This window comes from Martes martes (assembly GCF_963455335.1).
Source record: "Martes martes genome assembly, chromosome: 10".
In the NCBI taxonomy this organism is placed as follows: domain Eukaryota; kingdom Metazoa; phylum Chordata; class Mammalia; order Carnivora; family Mustelidae; genus Martes; species Martes martes.
In genome coordinates, this window is record NC_137898.1 from 53,217,618 (window position 1) to 53,239,345 (window position 21,728).

Below are 21,728 nucleotides of genomic sequence, written 5' to 3' on the forward strand. Positions count from 1 at the left end.
CGTGGGTGAAATTAGTGAGGAGTAACTTAAAGGGGTAGGTAGAATTTGGAGTTTATATAGCTAATTTAGCAGGAAAAGGGCAGGGGGAGAAGTCACTTGTGGAAAAACAAATGACTTGTTGGAAAGATAAATGTACCCTAAAGAAAACAGATGAGACATGATAGTTTATGACAGGGTCTGTCTGGTTATGGGGTCAACTTCTGTCTCCAAGAAGAAAGTAGAGAAATTGCTTCCAGGGAGGGGATTTAAGACAGTCGAGTTCTTTTTGGAGGCTCTGCTTCTAGGCAGGTGAGGCGTTTCAGGAACTCACATGCCTTCAGCTCAAAATACTTTTTTTTTTTTTTTTTTATTTGACAGACAGAGATCACAAGTAGGCAGGGAGGCAGGCAGAGAGAGAGGGGGAAGCAGGCTCCCTGCTGAGCAGAGAGCCTGATGTGGGGCCGATCCCAGGACCCTGAGATCATGACCTGAGCCGGAGGCAGAGGCTTAACCCACTGAGCCACCCAGGTGCCCCAGCTCAAAATACTTCTTATGGGGATGCCCGAGTGGCTCAGTGGTTAAGCTGCTGCCTTTGGCTCAGGTCATGATCCCAGGGTCCTGGGATCAAGTCCCACATCAGGCTCCTTGCTTAGTGGGGAGCCTGCTTCTCTCTCTGCCTCTGCCTGCCACTCTGCCTGCTTGTGCTCTCTCTCTCTGGCAAATAAATAAATAAACTCTTAAAAAAATACTTCTTATGGAAAAGTGGCATATTTATGGGTGGCATATCCTGATCTCCATCACTACTCAATAAATACTGACTCTCCCATATCTTACTTACCTTGGATTGAATAACATTGCAGAGTGCTGTCTCTACATCACCTGAGGTCTTAAATTTGACAAAACTAGGCAATAAATCATTCAAACATTTAAGTGCTTACTATGTAGAAATGCCATAGGATATAATGGTGAACAAGAGAGATGCTGTTAAATTTACAACATTGTTATATTATAGAAGACACTGACCCACCTGGAATGTGCCTCTTAAAGCACTGGGTTCTCAGACTTAATTTAGCAACAATGCCAGCTCTAATATAGGTAACACTAGGACACAGGTGAGGGGAAGGCAGCATGAGGACTAGCAATATAATGGCCAGAATGCCTTCCTAATATTATTAGGCATAAAATACATTCTAATGCACTGGGTCCAAGTCACAGTTCTGATCAGAACCACTAAGACAGAATTGAGAAAACAGATGAGATTATTTACAATACCCCAAGGACAGTAAAGATCACAGCATCCCAGCCTATGATTCTACTCCCACAGCAGAAGAGAAATATGTAGGTCCTTATAAGAGACGTGGTTCTGCAACTGTATGTAATGGTGGTGAGGCAACGTGGGTGAAGTTGGAAAACCAAGGACTTAACAATCAGTCTGACCTCAGTCAAGTTGGTATCTTCTTAGTACCTCAGGGTTTTTACTAGTAAAATTGAAATAACCGCATCTTCCTGGGATTGTTGAGAGATGCATTGAGTTGAGACTCAGAAGACTGTTGGGCATGTGTCAAGCAGATGCTAGCTACTGTCTGATGTGTGCTTGAATCAGTAATGATACACTTACTTTCTAGGTGAACTACTGTGAATCGCAGTTTTGTAATCCCAAAAATAGAGATATGCTTTGGCCAGCATCAAATTGGATAAGTGGTTAAATATTCCATGTGCTATATAACTATATGTCACATAGTAAGCCCTCAATTTCAGTTAGATCTAGAGCTAATCCCATAATTCAATTCTTCCCTTAGACATAGACAGATAGAGTCAGAAAAGGAACTCATGGAAGGGAAGAAGGTAAAATAGGCATCAAATGCTAATGATTCATTTATTTTTTCAAAATATTCATTCAGCTCCTACTGTTTCTTATCCAAATCAGACTCTCCTGTTAGGTGTTAAAGGGCTGAGACCTTTCATGAACTACAAAGCAAAGGCTGACCTCTGTCTAGGCAATGGGGAAGGTGAGCTTGGTTGGTAGCTTACAGAGGAACAGAGACCAGACAGATGCCCTGTGTCAACTAGCTTCAGCAAGAATTTCCTGGTCTCTAGTCCTTCTGGAGTGCATTCTTTTTATAAGTTAAATATATGTTCCACAGTGGATCCAACTTTGTGCTAGGTCACATGCCTCCCTGAGGACTAAAGATTATTTCTAGTTGTTAAGAGGGTTGCCAGGTAATTGCTGTCAGCCACGCCCCTTTCTTGAGATTGCCCTCAGGCCAAGACAGTCATTTCAGGCAAGTTTTTGTCCTTTTCCCACCAGTAGCCATGACTGGTCAATAGGGATTTTGGTGTTTGGCCTCCTTGCCTCAAGGTGGGGCAACTGAAGGTATTCCTGGCTCTGGGACCTCAGCTAAACAAGTCCCCTCCCCTGTCTCTGATGGTATTTCCTTCCATCACTCCCCGGACAGGGCTTCTCCCCACTTACCAAAGTGCAGCTGGGCAGCCTGAGTTTAACATCTTCTCACATGACACAGTTACAGACAGTTTAATGGCCCGTAAGCATTGGCAGTGCTTAAGGCAGAATGAAGACACAAGCAAGTGGACTTTCCCACAAACATCAATAATAGCCTTCTGGAAAGATCTCATTGCCTGGCTTATAAATGCTTCATCTTGAGTCTCATACAGACAGAGAAACAACTCCAGAAATTCTAACTGTGTTGGAAAATGTTCACTGTTCCCCAGGATCTCCAGCCACTGAAGGATCTTCCCTTTTATCTCTAGTGACATTGTACAATTCAAAGTTGTCTCCAGTTGTTTCACTAGATCTTCATTCAAAAGGCCAAACAAAAAGCATTTCATCTGTGTCAAATGGGGATCTTGACCACTGTTGGCTTCAAGCAATAGCTTCACATCTTCAAATGACTGAAGGGAACGGTCCCTGGTCTCCCAGTTGTCTTTCAATATATAGAACATAGCTGCAAGAAACTCCTGAACATGCAGGTGTGTGAACACATAGCAATTTTCATATTCCGTGTCCTTTTGAAGAATATTCCTGTCCAGGAAAATCAACACATCGGATTTTGTTAATCCATGCTTTCTGAGATCTTCCCTGTAGAACACAGATGTCAGAGTCCACACTCCTTTGGCAGCCAAGTGGCACAGGCTCCTCAGTTGGGTTTGGTTGGGTAGACTAGTACAGCTTCCATCTACTGGCGTGAAGAAGCTAGAGATATAGCAGGTGAACAGAGTGGTGGTTGTTTTGCAGGTTAATGAGACATCACCACCCATCTCCATCTGCTGCTCCAGACAGGTGCAGATGGCCCAGCACACCAGGGGGACTTTGCACATGCTGAAAAGCATCTCATTGCTTCTTAGTGAGTTGAATACCTGGAAGGCCCTCCTCTTGTCTTCAAAAAACTGATAAATATACTCTTTCCTTGCACCCTCGGACATACCCAGCAGCTCTACAGAATGCTGGTTCTTCAGCAAAGGCTTTAGTTTCTTACAAGCTGTAGGTCTCGTCGTCACCAATAAAGATGACTCAGGGAGCATCACTTTCCTCAGCAGACTACTCATAAGGAAGGACACTGGGTGCACCTGGGTCCAATCTTCACATAGCACAAACTCAGGTTCCTCAAAGGCAAAGTTCAGTTCATCAAAACTATCAATAATAAAAAGGAGACTACTTGGCTCGGACATTATCCTTTCAATAGGACCTTCCCTGCTGGGCCAGTCCTTTGATACCATTTGAACAAAGCTTTGTTCTCTCAACTGGTTGATTTCTCTTGCATTGAAATAAAAAACATAGCTAAACCTCTGCTGATAGAGGTTACCCTGGGCCCAATCTACTATTGCTTTTCTCACCAAGGTTGTTTTCCCAACTCCAGCAGCTCCCTGGAGCACGACAGTCTGGGGCTGCTCTCCGGTTTCACATCCACATCGAATAGATGTTCCAACAGTTCTCGATCTTCCTGAGCAACTCCAATATGGAAATCTTCAGGTTCTCCAAACAAAGACTTCTTATCCCACATGATACAAAATTTTTCCTTTATTTGGATTCTGTATTCTGTTCTATCACCTAAGTCAGAATATAGCAGGGAAAAACAAAAAAACAAAGATATACATGATCAAGGCAAATTCTATGAATTACAAAATTACAGTGTTAAGAACATTCTACTCGGCTCAAATCAAAGTGCAGCTGGTTTATTTATTTTTTTATAAAATTTTTAATTTATTTGACAGAGAGAGAGGGAAATACAGAGAGAGAGCAAGCACAAGCAGGGGGTAATGGCAGGCAGGGGAGAAGTGGGCTTCCTGCTCAGCAAGGAGCCAGATGTGGGCCTTAGTCCCAGGACCGAGGGTCATGACCTGAGCCGAAGGCAGATGTTCAACTGACTGAACCATCTAGGCACCCCAAGTGCAGCTGGTTTAGATAAGAATGTAAGTAAAACAAACAAACAGAAAACCTGCATAAGAAACTGAGAAAACAAAACTGAACATGCAGAAGGATGACTTTGGAGTAGAAAGTAAAAATTAGATTCACTCCAGAAATATGTTCTCTTAATACAAACACCATATAATTTCACTCATATATGAAATTTAAAAAAACAAAACAGGGATACCTGGGTGGCTCAGTGGGTTAAAGCCTCTGCCTTCGGCTCAGGTCATGATCTCAGGGTCCTGGAATCGAGCCCCGCATTGGGCTCTGTGCTCAGCGGGGAACCTGCTTCCCCCTCTCTGTCTGCCTGCCTCTCTGCCTACTTGTGATCTCTCCGTCAAATAAATAAAAAATATTAAAAAAAAAAAAAAACAACAGATGAACACAGGGGAAGGGAAGGAAAAATATGAAAACTGAGAGGGAGACAAACTATAAGAGATGCTGGACTCTAGGAAACAAACTGAGAGTTGCTAGAGGGGAGGTCGATGTGGGGTGATGGGATAATTGGGTGAAGGACATTAAGGAGGGCACTTGATGTAATGAGTACTGGGGTTATATGCAACTGATAAATCACTAATTTCTCCCCCTGAAACTAATAGTACACTGTATGTTAACTAACTTGAATTTAAATAAAACAAAAAAAGAAATTTTTTCTTTGTACTTTTCCTCTAAAAGAGGACTATAGGAGGACCTGAAAATACATACGAATCCACAGATCAAAATAATCCACTTTATAGTAAAACATTAACAGAAATGAACATTGAAGCATAGCCTGAAGAATATTAAAAAAAAAAAAAAGAAAAGAAAAGTATTCCCTTTTCTAGATATGTCTCCTCAGGCATGGGAAACAAAAAGCAAAAATAAACTACTGGGACCGCAAGAATATAAAAATCTTCTGCAGAGCAAAGGAAACAAATCAACAAAACTAACACACAACCTACTGAATGGGAGCTATTTGCAAAGGATGTATCTGACAAAGGGTTAGTATCTAAACTATATAGAGAACTTCTACAACTCAGGGCACCTGGCTGACTCAGTCTGTGGAGCATGTGACTGACTCTTGGTTGTTTAAGTTCAAGACCCATGTTGGGTGTAGAGATTACTTAACATTAAAAAAAAAAAAAAAGGATGCCTACAACTCGACATCAAAAAAATAATCCAGTTAAAAATGGGAAGATATGTACATGAAAAAGTGCTCCACATCACTCAGCATCAGGGAAATACAAATCAAAACCACAATGAGATACTACCTCATGCCAGTCAGAATGGCTAAAATTAACAAGCCAGGAAATGACAGATGCTGGCAAGGACGTGGAGAGAGGGCAACCCTCCTATGCTGTTGGTGGGAATGCAAGCTGGTGTAGCCACTCTGGGACAAAGCGTGGAGGTTCCTCAAAAAGTTGAAAATAGAGCTACCCTATGACCCAGCAATCACACTACTGGGTATTTACCCTAAAGATACAGATGTAGTGATCCGAAGAGGCATGTGCACCCCAATGTTTATAGCAGCAATGTCCACAATAGCCAAACTATGGAAAGAACCTAGATGTCCATCAACAGATGGATAAAGAAGATGTGGTGTACACACACACACACACACACACACACACACACGAATACTATGCAGCCATCAAAAGAAATGAAATCTTGCCATTCCAACATGGATGGAACTAGAGGGTATTATGCTGAGTGAAGTAAGTCAATCAGAGAAAGACAATTATCACATGATCTCCCTGATATGAGGAATTTGAGAGGCAAAGTCAGGGGTTGTGGGAAGTAGGGATGGAAAAAATGAAACAAGATGGGATGGGAAGGGAGACAAACCATAAGAGACTCTTAATCTCACAAAAGAAACTGAGGGTTGCTGGGGGGTAGGGGGCAGGGATAGGGTGGCTAGGTTATGGACATTGGGGAGGGTATGTGCTATGGTGAGTGCTGTGAAATGTTTAAACCTGACGATTCACACACCTGTACCCCTGGGGCAAATAATATGTTACATGTTAATAAAAAATTTTGGGGGGCGCCTGGGTGGCTCAGGTGGGTTAAGCCTCTGCCTTCGGCTCAGGTCATGGTTTCAGGGTCCTGGGACAGAGCCCTGTATTGGGCTCTATGCTCAGCGGGGAGCCTGCTTCCCCCTCTCTCTCTATGCCTACCTCTCTGCCTACTTGTGATCTCTCTCTGTCAAATAAATAAATAAAATCTTTAAAAAAAATTTTTTTTAAATGGGAAATCATGAACAGACATCTCTCCAAAGAAGACCTACAGATGGCCAACAGATACAAGAAAAGATGCTCAACATCACTCATCATCAGGGAAATGCAAATCAAGACTATACTGAGTTATCACTTCACACCAGTCAGAATGGCTCAAATTAACAACACAGGAAACAACAGGTATTGCTGAGGATATGGAGAAAAAGAAACCTTCATGCACTGTTGGTGGGAATGCAAACTGGTGCAGCCACAATGGAAAACAGTATGCAGGTTCCTCCAAAAATTAAAAACAGAATTATCATATGATCTAGTAATTCCACCACTGGGTATTTACCCAAAGAATAGAAAACACTAATTCAAAAAGATACGTGCATCCCTATGTTTATTGTAACAGTACTTAAAATTGCTGGACATAGAAGCTCCCGAATGTTTATTGATAGATGAATGGATAAATAAGTGGTGTATGTATACAAGGGACTATTACTCAGCCGTAAGAATGAAAATTGGTTATTTGCAACAACATGGATGGATCTAGAGAATATAATGCTAAGTGAAATAAGTCATAGAGACAAATACCACATGGTTTCACTCCTATGTGGAATTTAAGAAACAAAATAAATGGAAAAAGAAAAAAAAAAAGGAAAACCAAGAAATAGACTCTTAACTATAGAGAACAAACTGATGGTTACCAGTGGGGATGGGTGGAATAGGTGAAGGGGATTCAGAGTACACTTACTTCCAAATCTGAAAACAGAGGACACGTCTACTCACCCTGCACTGTCTCCTGACCATCTTGTTCCTCTTGTGTCCTGGCATCGTCTGGTCCCATGGTCTGGGCTGTCCCTGTGACAGGTTCCAACAGGATCATGAGATTTACCAAAGACAAGGGGAGCTTTAGTGATAGATAGAACAGGGGCTAGAATGGTCCTCGCTGGTCCAATTCTATGACATCTGGGCTTAAGAAAATGGGAACCAAGAGAGCTTCAGACTCCACAGCTTAGCTAAGGGAAAAGTGATGTGGTGTCAACAGCACTGAAGGACAGGACCTCTTGCCAGGCCCTCCCACCATTCTGTCACTCTAGTCTAAGTCTGTTTCCTGTCTACCTGGACCTCCCAGGAATATGGTGAGGCTCCTGGGAAATAATGAATACAACTTTGTAGCTGTAAGGCCTTGTAAAGAATACAAGAAAGAAATTTTTGAGGTCTGTAATATTTCAAACTTAGGAATGACAAAAAATTATCAAAAATTATCAACATGGCTTATGCCCCTTAATATTTTACTGTTTCCTCATACTTTAGCAAAGATTTTAAATCTTATTCTAAGTTATTTAAAATTTAATGCAGCCTATGACTATTTGCAGTTCAGGCAAAGGAACATTAGATGGGACAATTCTTATTATTCAATTCCTTTAATCATTCTAACTGGTACAAGATGGATGAATTACCCCCAGCTAAAGAGCCAGACTGAGTAATAGTACTCAGAACCCTCCTGCCTCCTCAGGGTTTCTCAAATGATCCAACAATGATGTAATCCCCAAGTCCCTTTCATAGAGCCTTGTTGATGGGCCTCAGGAAGCACATCCTTCCCCCAGCCCCAGATCTGTCCCCAGCATCACTCACAGTTGACCTCTGCTGTTGCTCTCTCACACAGATCCTTCAGGTTCATCTTGCCAAAGATTTTGAGAGCCACATCCCAGGCTTGCTCCCCCGGGTAATATTTTTTCATCAAATTAGCCAGGTCCTTTCGCTTGGCCTTCTTCACCTCAGCCCAGGGTATCTGGCAGTCCCTGGGCTCCACGTTCTCATTCTTTAAAAGTAACTTGAATTTATTCAATTCCTCTTTGTTTAGCTCCTCCAAATACAACAGCAGTCCAAAATCATGAAAGAAGGAAGATGACGACCCATCTGTCATCTTGCTTATGGATCAATATTCAGGCTTCAGTGAGAAAAAAACAATCAGAAGAATATGAGTGGAACACCTGAGTGGTACAGTCAGTTGAGGGACTGACTCTTGGTTTCTGCTCAGGTGATTATCTCAGGTTTGGGAGATGGAGCCCCGTGTAGGGCTCCATGCTCAGCGTAGAGTCTGCTTAAGACTCCATTCCTCTCCCTCTGCCCCTGCCTCCACTGCCCACTAAAATAAAATAAATCCTTAAGGAAAAAGCATAAGAGACTCAAACTCAGGAAACAAACTGAAGGTTGCTGTGGGGGGCGGGGATGGAGTGGCTGGATGGTCATTGGGGAGGGTAGGTATTGTGGTAAGCACTGGGTGTCGTGTAAGACTGATAAATCACAGACCTGTACTCCTGAAATAATACATATATGTTAATTAAAAAAGAGCTAAAGTTAATTAAAAAAATAAAGAGCAAGTTCATTAAAAATATGAGTAACAGGACTGTTAGAGAAAATTAGAATATGAAATGCCTATAAAAATATAGATGAATTCCACGGACACATGGTGAAAACTCCAGTGTTAGGCTCAGTACTTACTGGCCCCTGTATTACTGTCATAAAAACATTCCTCTGATACAGACCAGTGTAGGTTTCTTCCACTTTCCCAAAGTTACACCCAGTCCCACCACTTATGAGCCATAAGAAATGAAGGCAATTCATCTCTCTGAGCCTCAGCTGACTCTCCTGAAGAGAGGAGATCAGAATCACCCCCTGAGAACTGCGGTATGGATGAAACGAGGTAGAGTTCATCTATCACCTAGCACAGACGAGACTCCTAAGACTGGCAACCTTCCCACGCCTTCTCTCCCCAACCTCACCCATACCTCAACCCATAAAACATTGTTATGGCACCTCCACCAACACACCATTACTTCTGAAGCACAACTGGAATATACCACCATCTACCTCTTTTTGTCCTGTCATCGCTGGTCACAAATCCATACACAGCCAGTGAGGGTCTGCATTCTCAGGTCACAAGCTCCTTTCACACCCACTCCGCAACACTACACATTCTGGATGTGTTCTGCGTTAAAGCTCACCCAAAACTGCATTCTCTCCCATCACTGACATTCTCTCACAGCAGCTCCCGTGACCATGTTCCACTCCAACTTTTCATTCTGATGCTCTCACTCCTGAGTGTACCAGCAAGGACTACTCCGACTTAACCCACAGGGTCCTATAACATATTCACTCCTAATACCTTCCAGGTAACTTAACAATTTCTTGCCTTCCCTCCTACTGCGACAGTTCTTCAAATACAATCAAATCCTCTTATTTTGAGGCCTGTTTTCCTCTTATTTATCAGCCGCTTAAGAGCCTTATTCAGTTTCTTATTCAGCACAGGCACTTCCAGTTAATCACTTACGTGGTGTCCTCAAGTGTCTCATCTCTTGAGCAATTGGCTAGAGAGACAGAGCTAGTAAGTGGTACAGACAGAACTCTGAGATCTTTCTATTCTCTAAAATCCTTCCTCTAATCTTGCTAATGGCCCTGGAGAAGGAAGAGGAAGGATATAAAAATGTACAGAAGGGGAATTTTACTTCTTAAGCAGAAAGTGAATTATCTCAAAATTACATAGTAAATCAGGACTTTATCCTACAGTAATTAGGGAGCAATCAGCTATTCTAGGATCTTGGCTGTGTGTGTGTGTTTTAACTATATTGCATAAATATTCTAGATTCTAGATTAGGATGTGACCAAAACAGCTTCCATAGTAATTTTTTAAAAAAGAAACAAAAAGGAATACATTTGAGGAATCTTCAAAGGAACACTGAAATTTCTCAAGGATCAAAAGGCTACTCCCTGACCACTCACTCCTTCTCACTGACATACAAACATGCACAAATCTAGTCTTACATAAATGTTCTTTACATTTCCTGCTTCATGCTCAAACTTCTTCAGAGTCTTCTATATATAACCTATTATTCCTCCACAGTCCACTGCAATCTCACTTTTGCAACCAGAATTCCACTGAGATGATTTATACCAATTACCACTCTGTTGCAAAACCCAGTAGGTATTTATTTTTGGACTCAACTGTCATATCTATAAGATCAGTCCCTACTTCTGCAAAAATTAGAAGTTAATGTACACACTTAACTTACAGGGTGCCATACTATCCTAATTGTTGTTTTTACAATGCCTTTCTTCTTGATGTTCTCTTTCCCCTTTGCTTTTGATGAGGGAGCGGGAGGCTGGCTGAGGACAAAGCAAAAGCTGGCACCTTGCACCCCCTCTCCATCCGCTCCCCTCGGTGATGTGTGTGGCATTCCTCAGGTACCCCTTACTGCCAAAACAAATCGTTAACTTGCAGAGATCACAATCCTGCAAGGCAGGAGTCTCCCTTGGTTTACAAATGTCCTTGAGATTTACAACAAAGAAGTTACCTTATCGATAGCACAATTTCCAGAGGCAAATAACTCAGTTCCTCAAGCCCTAAATAAAGTTAAATTTCTTCTAAACCCAAATCTCACTAACAAGGACACTTGATAGGAGAAATGTGAAACCTTATCTCTAGATCTCAAGATAGTGTCGAATCATTCCCAAGCATATGGCCCACTGATATACATCTAAAGGGTCTCACAAGACTAGTAATAAATAACCTTTCTCCCAACAATAGCTAGCCCCTCAAGGTCCTGGAGACCTTGCTTCCAAAATTCCTTAGAGACTAACATCATCCCCTTTGTCCTCACCTACCTAACTCCTGTGTATATAACCAACCACTCCTCACATCCCCGGGGCAGCAGCAGCTCTTCCTGCCCACGGGTCCTGTCCCCGTGCTTTAATAAACCACCATTTTGCACCAAAGATGTCTCAAGAATTCTTTCTTGGTCATCGGCTCCGGACCTCAGCCCACCGAACCTCACCCAGGTTCTAGAACTTCATCATATGGCGCCCAACGTGGGGCTGTGAGTCTTTACATTTGGACTCTGAGCTTCGGTGCAAAATTGGTGAGTACTTTCTCTTTTCTTCCTTTACTCTCATTTCAGGGGCTTTTCAAGGAGTATGGTCTTATTGGAACACTTGCATGTCAGTTGCTCAGGCTGTAATCCTCTAGCCCGTGGCTGCTCTACGGGGAGGAGAGCGTCTGCCTTTTGGCTGCAAGTTAGTACCCCGGCCGGAATGGCAATAAGACCCAGAAACTTGATGCCCTCTCTTTATTCCTGTTCTTATATAAAGTTGTCTCTCTTGGGCACGGGACAGCCACCTAAGTCACCAGGACGGCTGCCAATCTTAAGACTCCCGTGTGAGGTTTCCTCCTGATTGATCTAATGTGATCCCCTCCACATCCCTGGTCTAGCCACTTCTGGCCGAGAGACCTCCACTGGGAGCCGGCTGAAACCAGTACCCGATTGAATTAAAACGCAACCGGGGACCGTTTCCTGGGGAAGTTGGCTGCAAGGACCACATGTGTTGGAATGTCGCATAGACCATGATGGATTTCAGTCTTTACTATTTCTTGTCAGTGTCTTCTACAGACTACTTAAAGCTATGAAATTGGCTAATTTCCCCTTGCCAAACTTTTCTAGTATTTCCATGGGTTAAAATGGCAAAACAGTATGCAGTTTTCAGTACAGACAATGGCATGGCATGGCACAGTATTTTGGTTCATTCACCAGGCACCCATCAGCAGCCTAGGATGCAATGGGGAAGGGGAGGGACGCCGGCAACCCTCCAGGGCCTTTAATGGCAGGAATGCCTTCCCGGGGAAGGCAGGATGGTGATCAATAGCGATATCTTGAGGGACGCCTCTGGTCGCTTTTGACACACGAGAACCTCTGACATATTCTGCGTGGGACGCCACCCAGGAGTCGGGGGATTTGGTAATGGACCTTCTTTACGTTTCTGGGAGCATGGCCTCAGTAGGCTTCTTCAGTTCCCAAGGACTCTACCTTGGGGTGCCTTTTAACCCACTGGAAATAATTTGGATTGCAAAACTTAGAAAAGGACTGAGCTCCTGTAACACTGCATGGCCTCAGTGGAAACTATCAGATCTCCTCTGCAGGAGGAGATGGACCTAGGATACCTTCATTGCTCATACCTAGGCCTTCATTGCTCTGCACCAGGACCCCAAACTAAGGGGCTTTTGCTGAATGTGTTTGCCCGAATGAGTCAGCTAGTAAACTTCCTCCTGACATATTGGATGATAATTACGTTAATAAGCCGCCTTCTAGTAAACCCAGGTTGCTGGGTCATCCCTAGCAAAGGGGACTCTGACTTTCTCTGTTCCTCCTAATAGATGTGGGGGCTTCTCCTTCACTCATTTCCCGTGTTAATGGCTATAACTGGAGCCAACTGGGGTTAGTCTTAACTCGAGACAGAGACCTTAAGGAATATTCCCAAGCAGCTGCTGAAACTCCTTTGTTTCGGGGAAATTCCCTGTTTTCTCTGGCCTGACTTGGACTGCTTAACCCCTCCCCCCTGCTGGTGGGAAAACATGGCGTCTGCTCCTCTGTTGGGGCTGATGAGCTCTAAAACCGGGAATCCTTTCTCTGCCTCCTGGCAGCACTTTATTTCCTCTGTTTCCCCCTTCTCGTGTTTCTGCACCAATGTGCGTGCAGACTGCATGACTAGCCTCTAGATCATGCACCACGGCTCCTTCTCTCCTCACTGTCAAGGAGCAAGAAGATCATCCCCTGGACCTAACACTCCCCACTCCAGATCTCCCCACTCATGTCTCAGGTAAACATTCAAAGTGGAGTGGGCCCAGGTGGAATGTAAATCAGTATTGGAACTAAGTTAAGTTTATTGGTTTAATTAAGATAAACATGTCTTTTAAGTTATCAGCAGTAAATGTGAAACTTCCGAAGTTTACTGAAGATCAAATGAGCTCGTGTTATTTGTTTAAATTTGTTAGCAAAGAAATGACTAAACTGATGGTTAATTGTCTGTCTCAAAGTTTTAATGGGTAATTGCTGAAGTAGCTTTCAAAGTCTTTGGTAACATGAAACTTTAAAGTTTTGGTTGGATGACAAATGGAATTAAATTATGGACATCTAGGTCTTAACCAAACAGGATAAAATGCTAAGTCATTAATTACTGGATGTAGGTTTGTGCTTTTGACTTCTTACTGCAAAGAAACTAAGAGTATTTAAGTCTGTTGGTAAACATGTTTTGTGCTTAACTGATTGATAAATTTGCCATCTAAAGAATTCTGTTATAACAGTTCACAATTGGTTAATAACTGATTAAGGTGTTTCGAAGAGTACAAAATGCTAAGTGTAACTAAGACTGATGGAAAAGAAGGGAAACAACTCTGGAAAAGTAGATGATATGTAAGAAAGATTTAAGGAATGGAAATGCATTTTATTAAAGGTAAAAGGTAAATTTGTCCTAAATAAGATGGTTGTTTGGAAGGAAATGACTTGGGACAAAACCTGAATGCAAAGGAAAGTTGTAGAAGGTTTGTGAAGGGAAATCTTCAGAAAAGGAATTTTAGCTATGGTCAGGATGGACTAAGATTGAAATGAATGGGTTTTAAAGGTACATTGGTATAAGACTGAAATTCTCTCTGTTCAAAAGGACAAAGTTTTCTTAAATTAATTGATCTGCTGTTAAGAAAATGTAAATGGTTTTCTCTTTGCCTGCCCAGAAAACCCAGTTTCTGTGTTTTGTCTTATCAGGTGTTTAACATCCCTAATTATATTTAGGCATGTGCTTTAAAACTTTATAAGATTTTAGCAAATGTTGACAAGATTTAAGTTGTAAATCTCTTTAACTCAGGCTTTTCCTTAGTATGCTAAGTTACTCATGAAGTACTGCTAAACCAATGATAAACCTTGGGTCACATTGGGAAAGTGCTATAACTATCCTAGAGATTCTATGCATTTCCTAAAGTTTTTAATGTTTTGAGAGATCATCACTTGATATTGTAATTATAGAAAGGTTATGTGTCACAGAAATAACCCTATTTCCTTGCCAGCTAAAGTGTGAACTCTCGTCTCATCAGCTCTAACCATATCCATTCTGAGTTTTTGTCATTTATAATTGTTTTAATTCTCTTGTAAAATGAGTTTTATCTTAAAGGAGATTCATATAAAGGACTTTCAGGACAAATACAGATATTTGATATACTTGAAAATCCTAAAACTGAAATGGGTAAGGTTTTCCAAAACTAAAGCTGCATTCACCAGATTTAGTAACATGGGACTAAATGAACTAAAAGATTATAGTGTTGTGTCTCTTAATGTTTTGTCTTGTTTTAGACATTGCTGGTTTTTTAATGTTTGCTCTTCCAGACTAAGGAAACTTTTTTCTTAAGTTATCTGTAACTTACAGAGCTGTAAAAGTACTCATTTGTAAAGGAATCAAAGCATTCAACTTTTCTCTCTATCTGAACCCTCTGAAACCAAAAGGTCTCAATAAGTATTCTTTCTTCCATGGCAATCAGTCATTTGCATAAGTTCAATAAGAATCTGTTCTCCTTGTAACAGGATAGCATTGGAAACTGGTTATTTTACCAAGGCTTTGACTGGAATGTCATATTTGAAAAGACTCAGATATGACCAGACAGTTTAAAGGAACTAAGGTTGACTTTGTGAAACCTGGAGCTGTAAAGCCCCTTGGAACTGTTGGCCTGATACCTTGCTTACAGAGTTCCTAGCAGCCTCACCAGGTGAGTAAAGAATGTCACTCCTTGGTAGGATACTTTGGGGAGCTCAGAAGAGGCATTTGCCCAAATGAACAGGTATTGCAGGCATGTCTGATGGCAAGTACGTGGCTTGGCTTCTGGCCCGGAGAGGCTACTAAAAGTTCAACCTAGAGATTCCTTATAAGAAGTTCCAGCAAAGCAGATTCTAAAAGATCTATATGATCACACTCACTGTTCTTGCTGAGCTTATGTAAATAATAGGTCAAGTTTGTTAAAACTGGATTTGTTTCTCAAGTAAGTCAGTCCTGATTTGGCTATCCCTGGAGATGAGGGTTATTTTAGAGAGAAAAATTATGTTTTAATAACACACCTTTATGGATGTCAAATTCTAGATGTAATTGTTCTTAAATGTTTTTTTACCTAAGTTAGACAATTTGAGGTAAACTTCAGAGAAGTTGCACAATAGCTCATTTAGACTATCTTCTTGTTTTTTTATTCTGTGGGGATAATAACAAGACCCCATGGCATGTGATTAAACAACTAGAAAATGGAATTGATTCCCTAACAATTGTATAACTATCACCTTGTGTGTGGCTGGAATAATGAAATTGCCTAAAAGCCAGCATACCACACTCCATAGGATTAACTATGGACTTGTGGAGATAATGGATGACCCCACTTTTCTTATGATTGGATTGGATGATGCATGGGGAACTCCCCTTATCTCTTGACAAGTTTTCTCCCACTTGCCAGTGATCCTTTGTAATTAGGATATTGTTAAGGCTGGACCACTCAAAGGGCTTCTTAATGGTTTCATCCCTTAGTCATATTTATTCTAGAAGCCACTTCTGTTGAGGTACAATAGGACAACCCTCCTCATAAAAGAGCCTCAAAGCTCACTATGGGACAGTCCCTGACTGTAATGACTTCACATCAGGTCCAGATTTGTCTTAGAAACCAAAGGCCACCAATGGATGATGGAGGCCAACTTATTAAATACTGGGCTATACTTACAGATATGCCAAAAATAATACTTAAAACTTGTCAAACTTTAAACCTAGTTACCTGTATGCCTGAATCTGACCATTGTACTTCTCTATAGAGCCCAGATTTAAGATGCTCCTGTTAAAAATACAAATGACAGTTGGTTTACTGATGACAATACTTTTCATAGAAAGAATAAGAAAAGCTAGGTATGTCATAGTGCTCACTAGCACTTTGCAATTGCCAAAGCCTAAAAATAAACAACACTGACTCCAAATATGCCTTCCTGGTACTACATGCCCGTGGAGCTATTTGGAAGGAAAGGGGATGGCTGTCAAGCCATAACTCCCCAATCAAATATGGGCCTAAGTTACAAAACCCTCCTTATCGCTATACTAAGGATGGTATATATCAAATCTGGGATATGTATTTGTGACTCACACCCACTATTGGACAGCTCAGTTAAAAGACAGTTTTATGCTGGGAACAAAGAAATCATACATATGATACTTGGGCAAATAACACACGGCATCTAGGATGGCTATCATTAGAAATGTGTTCCCAAATAATAGTACTCCAGGCTACTGACTGGTTTGCTACTGATTGGGCAAGGCAACCTGGCATTAGATAGTCAGCTCCAAACGGAACCCACTGGATATGTGGAACTAACCTGTGGCCCTGGCTTCCTCCAGGGTGGATAGGTCGCTGTACCTTAGGATTTGCCTGGATTCATGGGTGCATTACTAAAACCATCACCACTCTAGCTAATCTCAATTTAAAGCAAAGATCCACACGATCTGTTTTTTTTTTTTTAATTTTTTTGTTTTAATAAACATATAATGTATTTTTATCCCCAGGGGTACAGGTCTGTGAATCGCCAGGTTTATATATTTCACAGCACTCATCATAGCCCATACCCTCCCCAATGTCCATTTCCCCACCACCCTCTCCCGTCCCCCTTCCCCCCCGCAACCCTCAGTCTGTTTCTTGAGATTGAGTCTTTTATGGTTTGTCTCCCTCCCAATCCCATCTTTTCATTTTTTCTTTTCCTACCTCCCCCCAAACCCCCCCACCTTGCATCTCCACTTCCTCATATCAAAGAGATCATATGATAGTTATATTTCTCCGATTGACTTATTTCGCTAAGCATGATACCCTCTAGTTCCATCCACGTCGTCGCAAATGGCAAGATTTCATGTCTTTTGATGGCTGCATAGTATTCCATTGTGTATATATACCACATCTTCTTTATCCATTCATCTGTTGATGGACATCTAGGCGCTTTCCACAGTTTGGCTATTGTGGACATTGCTGCTATAAACATTCGGGTGCACGTGCCCCTTCGGAGCACCACGTTTGTATCTTTAGGATATATACCCAGGAGTGCAATTGCTGGGTCGTAGGGTAGCTCTATTTTCAGTTTTTTGAGGAACCTCCACACTGTTTTCCAGAGTGGTTGCACCAGCTTGCATTCCCACCAACAGTGTAGGAGGGTTCCCCTCTCTCCGCATCCTTGCCAGCATCTGTCATTTCTTGACTTGTTAATTTTAGCCATTCTGACTGGTGTGAGGTGGTATCTCATTGTTGTTTTGATTTGTATTTCCCTGATGCCGAGTGATGTGGAGCATTTTTTCATGTGTCTGTTAGCCATCTGGATGTCTTCCTTGCAGAAATGTCTGTTCATGTCCTCTGCCCATTTCTTGACTGGATTATTTGTTCTTTGGGTATTGAGTTTGATAAGCTCTTTATAGATTTTGGATATGAGCCCTTTATCTGATATGTCGTTTGCAAATATCTTCTCCCATTCTGTCAGTTGTCTTTTGGTTTTGTTAACTGTTTCCTTTGCTGTGCAAAAGCTTTTGATCTTGATGAAATCCCAATAGTTCATTTTTGCCCTTGCTTCTGTTGCCTTTGGCGATGTTCCTAGGAAGAAGTTGCTGCGGTTGAGGTAAAAGAGGTTGCTGCCTGCATTGTCCTCAAGGATTTTGATAGATTCCTTTCGCACATTGAGGTCCTTCATCCACTTTGAGTCTATTTTCGTGCGTGGTGTAAGGAAATAGTCCAATTTCATTTTTCTGCATGTGGCTGTCCAATTTTCCCAGCACCATTTGTTGAAGAGGCTGTCTTTTTTCCATTGGATATTCTTTCCTGCTTTGTCAAAGATTAGTTGACCATAGAGTTGAGGGTCTATTTCTGGGCTCTCTATTCTGTTCCATTGGTCTATATGTCTGTTTTTGTGCCAGTACCATACTGTCTTGATGATGACAGCTTTGTAATAGAGCTTGAAGTCTGGAATTGTGATGCCACCGACTTTGGCTTTCTTTTTCAATATTCCTTTGGCTATTCGAGGTCTTTTCTGGTTCCATATAAATTTTAGGATTATTTGTTCTATTTCTTTAAAAAAAATGGATGGGATTTTGATAGGGATTGCATTAAATGTGTAGATTGCTTTAGGTAGAATAGACATTTTCACAATATTTGTTCTTCCAATCCATGAGCATGGAATATTTTTCCATTTCTTTGTGTCTTCCTCAATTTCTTTCATGAGTACTTTATAGTTTTCTGAGTACAGATTCTTTGCCTCTTTGGTTAGATTTATTCCTAGGTATCTTATGGTTTTGGGTACGATTGTAAATGGGACTGACTCCTCAATTTCTCTTTCTTCTGTCTTGTTGTTAGTGTAAAGAAATGCGACTGATTTCTGTGCATTGACTTTATATCCTGACACTTTACTGAATTCCTGTATAAGTTCTAGCAGTTTTGGAGTGGAGACTTTTGGGTTTTCCACATATAGTATCATATCATCTGCAAAGAGTGATAGTTTGACTTCTTCTTTGCCGATTTGGATGCCTTTAATTTCTTTTTGTTGTCTGATTGCTGAGGCTAGGACTTCTAGTACTATATTGAACAGCAGTGGTGATAACGGACATCCCTGCCGTGTTCCTGACCTTAGCGGAAAAGCTTTCAGTTTTTCTCCATTGAGAATGATATTTGCGGTGGGTTTTTCATAGATGGCTTTGATAATATTGAGGTATGTGCCTTCTATCCCTACACTTTGAAGAGTTTTAATCAGGAAGGGATGCTGCACTTTGTCAAACGCTTTTTCAGCATCTATTGAGAGTATCATATGGTTCTTACTCTTTCTTTTATTAATGTATTGTATCACATTGATGGATTTGCGGATGTTGAACCAACCTTGCAGCCCTGGAATAAATCCCACTTGGTCGTGGTGAATAATCCTTTTAATGTACTGTTGGATCCTATTGGCCAGTATTTTGGTGAGAATTTTCGCATCTGTGTTCATCAAGGATATTGGTCTGTAATTCTCTTTTTTGATAGGATCCTTGTCTGGTTTTGGGATCAAGGTGATGCTGGCCTCATAGAATGAGTTTGGAAGTTTTCCTTCCATTTCTATTTTCTGGAACAGTTTCAGGAGAATAGGAATTAATTCTTCTTTAAATGTTTGGTAGAATTCCCCTGGGAAGCCGTCTGGTCCTGGACTTTTGTTTGTTTGGAGATTTTTGATGACTGTTTCAATCTCCTTACTGGTTATGGGTCTGTTCAGGTTATCTATTTCTTCCTGGTTCAGTTGTGGTAGTTTATACATCTCTAGAAATGTATCCATTTCTTCCAGGTTGTCAAATTTGTTGCCATAGAGTTGCTCGTAGTATGTTCTTATAATTGTTTGTATTTCTTTGGTGTTGGTTGTGATCTCTCCTCTTTCATTCATGATTTTATTTATTTGCGTCCTTTCTCTTTTCTTTTTGATAAGTCTGGCCAGGGGCTTATCAATTTTATTAATTCTTTCAAAGAACCAGCTCCTAGTTTTGTTGATTTGTTCTATTGTTTTTTTAGTTTCTATTTCATTGATTTCTGCTCTGATCTTTATGATTTCTCTTCTCCTGCTGGGTTTAGGCTTTCTTTGTTGTTCTCTCTCCAGCTCCTTTAGGTGTAGGGTTAGGTTGTGTATTTGAGACCTTTCTTGTTTCTTGAGAAAGGCTTGCACTGCTATATATTTTCCTCTCAGGACTGCCTTTGTTGTGTCCCACAGATTTTGAACTGTTGTGTTTTCATTATCATTTGTTTCCATGAATTTTTTCAATTCTTCTTTAATTTCCTGGTTGACCCATTCATTTTTTAGAAGGATGCTGTTTAGTCTCCATGTATTTGCGTTCTTTCCAAATTTCCTCTTGTGATTGAGTTCGAGCTTCAGAGCATTGTGGTCTGAAAATATGCAGGGAATGATCTCGATCTTTTGGTACCGATTGAGACCTGATTTATGACCCAGGATGTGGTCTATTCTGGAGAATGTTCCATGTGCACTAGAGAAGAATGTATATTCTGTTGCTTTGGGATGGAATGTTCTGAATATATCTGTGATGTCCATCTGGTCCAGTGTGTCATTTAAGGCCTTTATTTCCTTGTTGATCTTTTGCTTAGATGATCTGTCCATTTCAGTGAGGGGAGTGTTAAAGTCCCCTGCTATTATTGTATTACTGTCGATGTATTTCTTTGATTTTGTTATTAATTGGTTTATATAGTTGGCTGCTCCCATGTTAGGGGCATAGATATTTAAGATTGTTAGATCTTCTTGTTGGACAGACCCTTTGAGTATGATATAGTGTCCTTCTTCATCTCTTATTATAGTCTTTGGCTTAAAATCTAATTGATCTGATATAAGGATTGCCACCCCAGCTTTCTTCTGATGTCCATTAGCATGGTACATTGTTTTCCACCCCCTCACTTTAAATCTGGAGGTGTCTTTGGGTCTAAAATGAGTTTCTTGTAGGCAGCGTATTGATGGGTTTTGTTTTTTTATCCATTCTGATACCCTGTGTCTTTTGATTGGGGCATTTAGCCCATTAACATTCAGGGTAACTATTGAGAGATATGAATTTAGTGCCATTGTATTGCCTGTAAGGTGATTGTTACTGTATATTGTTTCTGTTTCTTTCTGATCTACTACTTTTAGGGTCTCTCTTTGCTTAGAGGACCCCTTTCAATATTTCCTGTAGAGCTGGTTTGGTGTTTGCAAATTCTTTCAGCTTTTGTTTGTCCTGGAAGCTCTTTATCTCTCCTTCTATTTTCAATGATAGCCCAGCCGGATATAGTATTCTTGGCTGCATGTTTTTCTCGTTTAGTGCTCTGAATATATCATGCCAGTTCTTTCTGGCCTGCCAGGTCTCTGTGGATAGGTCCGCTGCCAATCTAATGTTTTTACCCTTGTATGTTACAGACTTCTTTTCCCGGGCTGCTTTCAGGATTTTCTCTTTGTCGCTAAGACTTGTTAATTTTACTATCAGGTGACGAGGTGTGGACCTATTTTTATTGATTTTGAGGGGCGTTCTTAGCATCTCCTGGATTTTGATGTTTGTTCCCTTTGCCATATTAGGGAAATTCTCTCCAATAATTGTCTCCAATATACCTTCTGCTCCCCTCTCTCTTTCTTCTTCTTCTGGAATCCCAATTATTCTAATGTTGTGTCGTCTTATGGTGTCACTTATCTCTCGAATCCTCTCCTCGTGTTCCAGTAGTTGTTTGTCTCTCTTTTGCTCAGCTTCTTTATTCTCTGTCATTTGGT

The 21,728-nt window shown here is 41.1% G+C and overlaps 1 protein-coding gene across 1 annotated transcript in view; it reads right to left on the bottom strand.

Annotated features, from left to right (window-relative positions):
• Window positions 1–8,530, bottom strand: part of NLRP14 (NLR family pyrin domain containing 14) — a gene marked incomplete at both ends in the record, with an annotated part of 32,188 nt that extends 23,658 nt beyond the window's left edge. Inside the window, 4 exon segments of the mRNA XM_080816300.1 lie at window positions 2,453–3,896; window positions 3,899–4,045; window positions 7,390–7,461; window positions 8,239–8,530. Coding sequence (XP_080672426.1) covers window positions 2,453–3,896; window positions 3,899–4,045; window positions 7,390–7,461; window positions 8,239–8,530 — 1,955 coding nt within the window.
• Window positions 8,531–21,728: the final 13,198 nt, after the last annotated feature.